Below are 10,156 nucleotides of genomic sequence, written 5' to 3'. Positions count from 1 at the left end.
TACATACCCTTATCTTTCGTGCCCTTTTTTTCCGCCTTCTTTTGTGGTTTGTTTCGGTTGATAGCTGTAAGTTCTGATAGATGGATTGTTCTTCGTTTTTGTTTCGGTGTTTTTCAAATATATATGGAGTAATGCCATATGCTTCGGGTTCTTTTGATTCGAGTGCTGATGATATGGGTAACTGATGGTAATGGCGGAAGAGCATGTTTTGAGATGAACAATAGAGAATAATTCAGGGTTCGTAGCACGATGAGTAAGTACTCGAGTATGTGTGGCGTGGTGTTACTGTTGCCGTCGAAGTGAGGTAACCTCGATTTCAGCTCCATTCAATTCGAAAATTCCTAATCTCGGACACTTCGATTTATTTCGAATCGAAGTGGGTTCACCTCGGATTTCCCATCATCAAAAGATGTGAAAGAAGTCCCTCAATGATAATCACCACGTTGCCACTCGCCTCTGCAGCAAGCGTGCGAAACGCACCAAAACGCATTATCAGAGTAGATTACCTAAGTGTCAAGTCACAGCCACAAGAGTTGGTTGTTGGTCCTTATTTAAGCAAGCCTGTTTGTTGTGTTTGCAAGCGACCTAATAGTCTCTTTCCAGTCTCTTTCCTTCCTATTCAAACTTCGCCCATGACTTCCACCGACGACAACGTTACTGTTTGGTTTCTACCCATCACCGCAAATCACAGACCTATCTATGATTGTCCATTTGCCGTGTATTTGCCAAGGAACGCCACCATAAGAGACTTGGAGCTCAAAATGCTAGAAGATCTAACTCGACGTTGCACACCGAACACCTTCAGTCAACTCACTGTATGGCGATGCACTGACCCGACAAAGTCATTCACCGAGGGAGACATGGATACTTTGGAAACGGAAGTGAAAGCCTGTTTCATGGACAAACAAGTACGAAAACCGTCGGTGAGATCGAAGATGCAAGACCTCCATTTGCCGGACAGCGAGGCCCTACTTGTTGAGATGACTGGCATGTGTTTTCTTCTTGTCTAGTATCCTATCTAACATGTTTCTGCGTCAGTGGGTCGTCCAGTCTGGTATCTTACCGTTGATCATGAGATGAGACCCATCAGAAATGCAGCTGTGACAGCCATCGTTCGATCGATAGAGGATTTGGCGAAAAGCGCAAAGGAAGGCTCGCCAAATCATACAGGACATGTAACACACGAAGCACTTACCGTCTGGAGGTCTACCTTCTTGGAACTACGCAATGCACCGCTAAACGATTTGACAAGCATCATCGATGAGATCGACTTTGATGACGATTTCAAGGCTGTCGCACTATTTCAGGGGACACTGGTAACTGACCTTGACCTTTTCCACGATGAAGTGTTGCTTGTTCAGGTGCCAGGTACGATCCGCCTTCCGTTTCAGAGACCGCTACTCATTTCAATACAGAGGGAGATGGAGAACGAGGCGATAGCGTATTACCTCTCCTTTCCGATGAGAATCTAAATCTGGGTACGTATGACACTTCAGACTTCAACCCACTCCTCATCCTTATCAAGATTATGAGAAAACCTATAAGGAAATTTGCAACACCAAAGCACCTTCTGCACTGTCAAAGTCTGGCGGGTATGGGAAGAATCAGAACGTTGACCGCGATATAATCTATGATGGCCTCTATGCGCCATTCAAGTCCGCCCCCGATACTGTTGCTCCTCCCGTCCATATCTATCACCCTATCTTTTGGCAATTCACCCGTGACGCAAACGACCGTTCTCTTGTACCCGATCCTGATTTTCTGTTGAGCGTACGCGACTTTATGCACGGTGCGTGCAAAGTGAGCAGCGACGAATTGGATTTGAATCATGAATTACGGAGACATCTTAAAAAGCTCCTTCAATGGCACATGCCTATGGAAAGTAACAAAAAGGATACCAGATCCGACGGTGTGATTATGTTCAGTAATCCCGACGTCCGGACTCCAATGGTCATAGCCGAGTTCAAACGCTCACTTGGTGAGGGCGGGTGCGATGCGTCCATCCAGGCAGGTAACTCAATGAGGAAAAAGCTGGGGGAGGACGAGGTATGTGCTCCTGTACAACCAGGCTGTAATCTGTTGCTAAATCATTTTTTCGGCGCCTTCTCATAGTCAAAGGCGATTGTTGACAAGTGCTGCTGCCCGGTATTCATGCTAGCAGGGGGTGGCCCCTGGCTCTGCGTTCTTGGTGGTGTTTTTATCAACAGATTTATCGTTCAAAGGCTTACAGATATGATGTGGATCGGTCTTGGGACAACTCACGAAGACCATCGAGTGTACCAAGTAGCGAAGGTTTTGCTAGCACTCAGGAATAGCCTTCAAGACTTGAACCACTTTTATGAATTCGTTGCAACCACCGACAAAATTCCAGATTTTGATGCCAAGAAGAAGGATCCTCACCCCCGTCATTTTCCGTACCCTCATTCCTACGTTGGCGGTGATGGCACCCTTGTCGTATTTGAATATTCGGGTCGCCTCGAAAGAGACATGAGATGTGTCACCTACCTAGCCAAAATCAAAGGCACAGGGAGAATGGTCGTGGTCAAGTTCGTCGATCGATATGGCGCCGAGGTGCATCAATTCCTGGCTGAGAAGGGCCACGCTCCGCAACTTCTCTATTACGGGCCGCTCCCGGAGAAGACGATTTATGATTCCTCTGAGTTGGCCCCTGCTTATCAGAGACCGATGAATGGTGGATATCAAGGGCTGGGTCCCGCTGCAGCACCAGAAATGAAGATGGTTGTAATGGAGTATATCACGCCGGCGAAGCCCCATCTTGACAACTTGAAGAAAAGTCGTGACAAAATTGCGGCCGTACTCGAGAAATTGCGATCGAATGGATACGTGTTTGGCGATTTACGGGAACCGAATGTTATGTTTGATGCAAATGACGAAGTCAAGCTGATTGATTTCGACTGGGCGGGCCGGTACGATATCAAGGACCTTTCCCCGGCGCAACAAGCGGACATAAAGAAGACGTGGGCCCGATTGGCGGATACCTTGAAGCCCACAGCAGAGGAACAGATCGAAGTGGATGAGCAATTGGATGACTTTGCAGATACCCCTTTCGCTTTATATCCTATTTCGATATCCCCAACTCTTCCCTGGCCTGATGGTGCAGCACCACACTTTCCCATTTTACCCGCTCATGATATCAAAATGCTGGAAAACTTGTATCAGCGCTGGCCGGTCTCTAGTTGCTAATTGAACTGATAGTGGCGATACATCGGTGCATATAATGTCCTGTACAACCTGGAGACAAACGTCGAAGTACACAAATTAAACAGCTGCCTGCTTTTGACTTAATAATAATACTTTCCATGATCTTCTGTGGGAATCACCGACAATCGGCAAATAGCGATGGCACGTTTGCTAGCTGCTTGATGATTGAGTTGTGGGAAAACTAGTTGACGCGACTCCCGCCTCTCATTGAGTACATTCCTTTGCCTGACGAGCGTATGGCTTCTTTCGGTTGATAGTCGTAAGTTTTGATAGATGAGTTATTCTTCGTTTTTGTTTCGGTCTTTAATGATTTGAATGGCGGTATGGGGTTCGATAAAAATTTTTTTCATAACTATGCATGGATAATAAATAGATCCTAATACGGATTTGTGGTTGGTTTGTTTACTAAGTATAAGTAAAACCACGTCCATTTCACAAATTTCGCTCTCACTTGTAGTTATAATTAATTAGTACTACTTCGCCATGACTTTCACCGGCGCCGATATCCCTGTTTGGTTAATCCTGGTCAACTCACATCACAGGCCTGTCTATGATCAGTCGTTCTGTGTGGATCTGCCAAAGGATGCCACCATAGCGCCGCGCTTGGAATCCAACATTTTGCAATATCTAGCTCGAAGTTGCGCCTCTGATTCCTTCTCCCACTTCGCGATATCATGATGGCGATGCACTGATCTGACAGAAACATTCACTGAGGGCAATCGGAAAGCTCTGGAAACGGAAGTCAAAGAGCGTTTCAGGGTCAATAAAATTCGCAAACTGGTCCAGAGAATGAAGATACAAGAACTTCAGTTACTGGAGAGCGAGACCTTGTTTGTAGAGGCCACTGGTATATCTTTTACTCTCCTCCTAGGCTTTGACATTACTTGATATGTATTTACATCAGTGGCTAGTCCAGTCTGGTATCTTACCGTTGATCACGAGATGAGACCTACCAGAAGTGACAGCCATCGTTCAATCGATAGAGGATTTGGCGAAGAGCGCAAAGGAAGGCTCGCCAAATCATACAGGACATGTAAAACACGAAGCACTTACCGTCTGGAGGTCTACCAAGTTCTTGAAACTACGCAACGCACCGCTAAAATATCTGACAAGCATCATCGATGAGATCGACTTTGATGACGATTTCATGGCTGTCGCACTATTTCAGGGGACACTGGTAACTGACCTTGACCTTTCTTATGATGAAGTGTTGCTTGTTCAGGTGCCAGGTACGATCCGCCTTCTGTTTCAGAGACCGTTGCTCATTTTAATACAGGTGATGATGAAGATGGAGAATGAGACGATAACGTATTACCTCTGCTTTCCGATGAGAATCTGAATTAGGGTACGTTTTCATGTATATATGGTTTTAACTCTTCCCTCCTTCCCCTTACGCATATGCTCACCGACAACATATGACGCGCACTCTCTCTTATCCGCTTTTTTCGCTCCTTTAAAACATACCCTTATCTTTCGTGCCGTCCCTCCCCCCCCCTCTTCTTTGTGGTTTCTTTCGGTTGGTAGTTGCAAGCTCTGATTGGTGGGTTGTTCCTCGGTTTATTTCGGTGTTTTATATATATATGGAGTAATGCCATATACAGGGCCATATGTTTCGGGTTCTTTTGATTTGGGTGCTAATGATTATGGTAATTGATGGTAATGGCGCCGGAGGAGCATGGTTGAAGGCCATATGCAGGGAACAATAGAAAAGCAATCAGGTTCATGGTACAATGGGTAATTATTTAATGGCGTGGTGTTGCAGGGTGTTGCCGTCGGGGTGAGGTGGCTTTGATTTCAGTTTGTTTCAATTCGAAAATCCCTAACCTCGGTCACTTCGGATTTCCCATCATCAAGGATGTGAAAGTACGTACATACTATTGTATACATATGTACATAGTCCCTCAACACTCAATGATCTGCGACCCAAAACGCATTACTGTACGCGCACGACCTTATGTTCACGTCAACAGTCAACAAGGCTTTTTATGAACTAATTTTAGTTCATGTCAACAGTCAACAGGGGGTGTGAACACCCCCATCAACCAGAACATATCCTAAAAGAGAAACACATAACCTAAAAAGGAAGTCCTAAATCCCAAAAAGGAAATGTGAACATCATGTCAACATTTTTCACGCGCCGTGAACTAAGATCTAAGTGACAGCTGTCATTACATAATTATTGACAGTGAACATAAGGTCGTGCACGTACAGTAGTATAGATTACCTAAGTGTCGAGTCACAGTCACATGAGTTGGTTGGTGGTCCTTATTTAAGCAAGCCTGTTTGGCGTGTTTGCATGCAACCTAATAGTCTCTTATTTGCCTATTCAAACTTTGCCACTATGACTTCCACCGACGACGACGTTACTGCTTGGTTTATCCCCATCAACACAAATTACAGGCCTATCTATGATCGTCTATTTGGCGTAAAGCTGCCCAAGAACGCCACCATAACAGAATTGGAATCCAAAATTGAAGAATATCTAGCCCGACATCGTGCTCCTGATACTTTCAACCGTATTGATATATGGCGATGCACTGATCCGACAAAGTCATTTACTGAGGGAGACATGGATACTTTGGAAACGGAAGTGAAAGCCTGTTTCATGGGCAAACAAGTTAGAAAACCGTCGGTGAGATCGAAGATGGAAGACCTTCAATTGCTGGACAGCGAGACCTTGCTTGTTGAGACGACTGGCACGTGTTTTCTTCTTGTCTTTGTATCCTATTTAACATGTTTCTGTGTCAGTGGCTCGTAGAGTTTTATACCTTGTCGTTGATCATGAAATGAGACTCATCAGCTTGAGCGTTTCGTCAGTCGTCGCCAGGACGATCGACGAATTGATCGAGAAGGCTGAGGTGAATCGGAAACACGGGCAGCCTGTCGTATGGAGATCCATGCTCAAGAAGATACCGACCGAAGCAACGCAGGATAAGTTGACAGAAATGATCGACGACATTGACTTCGGCAGCCCAGAGCAAGCGACCATGCTTTCCGATGACACGTTAGTGACAGACTTTGATCCCGATGAGGTGTTCCTTGTTCAAATGAAAGGTGCGATTCGCCATTTGTAGCAAAGCCGCTGCTCATTTGAATGTAGGCAGTGATGAAGATGAGGAAGGAGAGGATGATTTCTTACCTCTGCCCTCTAATGAGAATCTAAATTTGGGTACGTGATAATCCTTCAGACTTCGAGCCAATCCTCATCTCATCCTTATCAAGAATATGAGAAAACCTATAAGGGAATTCGTAACACCAAATCACCTTCTACTATTTCAAAGTCTGGCGGGTATATGAAGAATCAGAGTGTTGACCGCGATATAATCTATGATGGCCTCTATGCGCCAAGCGAGTCCGCCCCCGATACTGTTGCTCCTCCCGTTCATATCTATCACCCTATCTTTTGGCAATTCACCCGTGACGCGAACGACCCTTCCCTTGTACCTGATTCTGATTTTCTGGCGAGCGTACGCGACTTCATGCACGGTTCGTGTGAAGTGAGCAGTGGCAAACTGACTTCTAATAAGAGTTTACGGAAACATCTTAAAACACTCCTTCAATGTTACATGCCTGTGGAAAGTAACGAAGATGAAATCAAACCCGACGGTGCCATCATGTTCGATCGCTACAATGTTCAGATTCCGATGGTCTTAGCGGAGTTTAGACGTACCCTTGGTGAAGGAGGGTACGACCCAACCATTCTGGCCGGTAACTTGATGAGGAATATGTTAGGGGAACGCAAGGTAAGAGTTTCGGTGCTATCCGCTGCGAACCACCCTATCCACACCTTTATAGTCAAAGTCAATCGTCGACAAGTGCTGCTGCCCGATATTCATGCTAGCAGGGGGTGGTCCCTGGCTCTGCGTTCTTGGTGGCGTTTTCATCAACAGATTCGTCGTTCAGAGGCTTACGGATATGATGTGGATCGGTTTCGGGACAACTCACGAAGAACATCGAGTATATCAAGTCGCAAAAGTTCTGCTTGCACTGAGGAACAGCCTTCGAAACCTGGAAAACTATTATGAGTTCGTTGTGACCACCAAGAAAATTCCAAATTTCAATGTCAAAGGCGATTCTCACCCACGCCATTTCCCGTATCCCAATTCCTTCGTCAGCAATGATGGTAATCTTGTCGTATTTGAATATCTGGGTCGCCTCGAAAGAGATATGAGATGCGTCATCTACCTAGCAAGGATCAAAGGCACGGGGAAAAAGGTCGTGGTCAAGTTCGTCGAGCGATATGGCGCAGAGGTACATCAATTTCTGGCTGAGAAGGGCCACGCTCCGCAACTTTTCTATTACGGACCACTCCCAGAGAAGACGATCTACGATTCCTCTGAATCTATACCTGGTACTCAAAAACTAATGAATGCAGGACATCAAAGGCTGGGTCTCGCTGCGGCGCCAGAAATGAAGATGGTTGTAATGGAGTATATTACGTGGTCGAAGCCCCATCTTGGCGACTTGGTGCAAAGCCGTGACAAAATTGCGGCCGTACTCGAGAAATTGCGATCGAATGGATACGTGTTTGGTGATTTACGAGAACCGAATGTTATGTTTGATGCAAATGAAGAAGTCAAGTTGATTGATTTCGACTGGGCGGGCCGGTACGATATCAAGGACCTTTCTCCGGTGCAACAAGCGGACATAAAGGCGACATGGACCCGGTTGGCGGATACCTTGAAGCCCACAGCAGAGGAACAGATCGAAGTGGATGAGCAATTGGATGACTTTGCAGATACCCCTTTCGCTTTATATCCTATTATGATATCCCCAACTCTTCCCTGGCCTGATGGTGTAGCACCACGCTCTCCCATTTTACCCGCTCATGATACCAAAATGCTGAACAAGTTGTATCGGCATTGGCTGGTCTATAGTTACTAATAGAACTGATAGTGGTGGTGATAAATTGGTGCATATAATGTCCTGTACGACCTGGAGACAAACGTCGAAGTTTCCCGCTTTTGCATTAATAATACTTTCCATGATCTTCTGCGAGACCACTGAACGTTGAACAATTGGCAAGTAGCAAGGGCACGTTTAGTAGCTGCTTAATTGTAGGTGATTCTTGTGGGCTTGGTTTGTACTTTCTTTTGATTGTGTGTCAGTATGAAATCCGTTGTACCTGTTTTTGTCGATTTTCCGACAGGTTCAGCTTCAGTCTCCTGCGTCATGGCGAAATGCTAGCGGATCCAAATGACATTAGAGGTTATTGATTGTCGGAAAACTATTTGACGTGACGTACCCGCCTCTTAAGTATTGACGGATTTTGTGACATTTAAATGCAGCCACTGCTAATACTGGCAGCAGGAAACGCAGCCATTTCTTTCAGGACGTTACTTGGACAAATATATGAATGCATGCCAGACATTCAGGGACTTCGGTGGTTAGTAGTCTGCTTATTAAGCAATGCATAAATGTTTTCAAGCGTCCACGCGCGTTTTCCTTTCATTGCTACTTCAGTATGACTTCTACTGACCCCAACGTTACTATTTGGTTCATTTTGATCAACGCGAAACACAGACCGATTTACGATCGTCTATTCTCTGTGGATTTGCCGGAGAGCTCCACCATAATACTCTTGGAATCCAAAATTAGGGAATATCTAGCTGCAACTTGTGCTCCTGATTCTTTCAGTCGTATTGATGTATGGCGATGCACAAATCCGGAAATGTCATTCATTGATAGAGATATGGACGGGTTGAAAACAAAAGTAGAAGCTTATTTCAAGAACAAACAAGTTCGCAAACCTTCTACGAGATCGAGTCTACAAGACCTTCGAGTGTTGGACAACGAGACGCTGTTTGTTGAGGCTACTGGCGCGTATTTTTCTTCTTGTCTTCCCATCCTATTTAACTATTTCCGCGTCAGTGGCTCGTAGAGTCTGGTACTTCACCGTTGATCATGAGATGAGGCCCATCAGGGGACCTACGGCAACGGTCGCTCGCTCGATCAAGGACTTGGCGAAAAGCGCACAGGAAGGTTCTCCAGAAACCATAGGACATTTAAACCACGACACACTCGTCGTATGGAGGTCCATCGTCTCGAAACTGCGAAGCGACGCAACGTTAATCGACCTGACAAGAACTATCGATGAGATCGACTTCAATGACAATTCCAAAGCTATCGCGCTTCGTCAGGGGATATCGATAGCAGACCTTGATATTTCTGAAGATGAGGTGTTGCTTGTTCAGGTGCCAGGTGCGACCCGCCTTCCATTGCAGGGGCTGTTGCTCATTTGAATGTAGGCAAGGGTGAAGACGGAGAAGGAGAGGACGATGCATCTCCTCTGCCCTCCGATGATAATCTGAATTCGGGTACGTGATGATCTTTCAGAGTCCAACCAAAGCACTCATATATTCTAAGATTTCGAAAAAACTTATTCGAGAATTCGCGGCATCAAACCTCCCTCTTCGAATTCAACGTCTGCTGGGTATGGGAAGGACCACAGTGTTGACCACGATATCATCTATGACGGTCTCTACGCACCAAGCAAATCCTCCCCCAATACTGTTGCTCCTCCTGTACATATCTATCACCCTATCTTTTGGCAATTCACGCGCGACTCAAACGACCCTTCCGTTACACCCGATTCTAATTTTCTGACGAGCATACGGAAATTTATGGCCAGATCATGCGACATGAGCAATAGTGAACTGGGTTCTAACAAAGATTTACAGCATTGTCTTCGAAAACTCCTTGAGTGGGACATACCTGTGGAAAGTAACTACGAGGCCGACGGTGTCATCACGTTCAACCACTACAATGCTCAGATTCCGATGGTCATAGCGGAGTTCAGACCTACCCTTGGTGAAGGAGGGTACGACCCAACCATTCTGGCCGGTGACTTAATGAGGAATATGTTGGGGGAACGCAAGGTAAGAGTTTCCCGTGCTATCCGCTACGAATCACCCTATCCACGCCATTATAGTCA

At 45.7% G+C, this 10,156-nt stretch overlaps 3 protein-coding genes across 3 annotated transcripts; all 3 read left to right on the top strand.

Moving 5' to 3' along the window:
- The first annotated feature begins 847 nt into the window (after nt 1-847).
- Nucleotides 848-3,340, top strand: AGABI2DRAFT_191518 (hypothetical protein). Its single transcript, XM_006459546.1, has 5 exons — nt 848-987; nt 1,039-1,368; nt 1,416-1,478; nt 1,526-2,046; nt 2,113-3,340. The coding sequence occupies exons 1-5, from the start codon at nt 861-863 to the stop codon at nt 3,202-3,204; spliced, it is 2,133 nt and encodes a 710-aa protein (XP_006459609.1). The 5' UTR covers nt 848-860; the 3' UTR covers nt 3,205-3,340.
- Nucleotides 3,341-3,705: 365 nt separating this feature from the next.
- Nucleotides 3,706-4,521, top strand: AGABI2DRAFT_116569 (hypothetical protein; the record flags this gene model as incomplete). The annotated part of the gene is made up of 4 exons (XM_006459545.1): nt 3,706-3,859; nt 3,923-4,069; nt 4,179-4,451; nt 4,499-4,521. 4 exons carry the CDS (start codon nt 3,706-3,708, stop codon nt 4,519-4,521), a joined length of 597 nt encoding a protein of 198 aa, XP_006459608.1.
- Nucleotides 4,522-5,563: 1,042 nt separating this feature from the next.
- On the top strand, nt 5,564-8,106 carry AGABI2DRAFT_177485 (hypothetical protein; the record flags this gene model as incomplete). The annotated part of the gene is made up of 5 exons (XM_006459544.1): nt 5,564-5,922; nt 6,023-6,276; nt 6,323-6,391; nt 6,445-6,965; nt 7,018-8,106. 5 exons carry the CDS (start codon nt 5,564-5,566, stop codon nt 8,104-8,106), a joined length of 2,292 nt encoding a protein of 763 aa, XP_006459607.1.
- Between the last annotated feature and the right edge of the window lie 2,050 nt (nt 8,107-10,156).

This window comes from Agaricus bisporus, assembly GCF_000300575.1.
Source record: "Agaricus bisporus var. bisporus H97 unplaced genomic scaffold AGABI2scaffold_3, whole genome shotgun sequence".
Classification (NCBI taxonomy): domain Eukaryota; kingdom Fungi; phylum Basidiomycota; class Agaricomycetes; order Agaricales; family Agaricaceae; genus Agaricus; species Agaricus bisporus.
Note: the sequence above shows the minus strand (reverse complement) of the source record. Positions and strands in the feature narration are given on the sequence as shown.

Bases quoted from the DNA above. Each gene is read 5' to 3' on its own strand.
- AGABI2DRAFT_191518 (XM_006459546.1), top strand. From the start codon at position 861: ATGGATACTTTGGAAACGGAAGTGAAAGCCTGTTTCATGGACAAACAA. The intron at 1,369-1,415 runs GTACGATCCGCC...ATTTCAATACAG, and splicing joins GTTGCTTGTTCAGGTGCCAG to AGGGAGATGGAGAACGAGGC. The intron at 2,047-2,112 runs GTATGTGCTCCT...GCCTTCTCATAG, and splicing joins AAAAGCTGGGGGAGGACGAG to TCAAAGGCGATTGTTGACAA.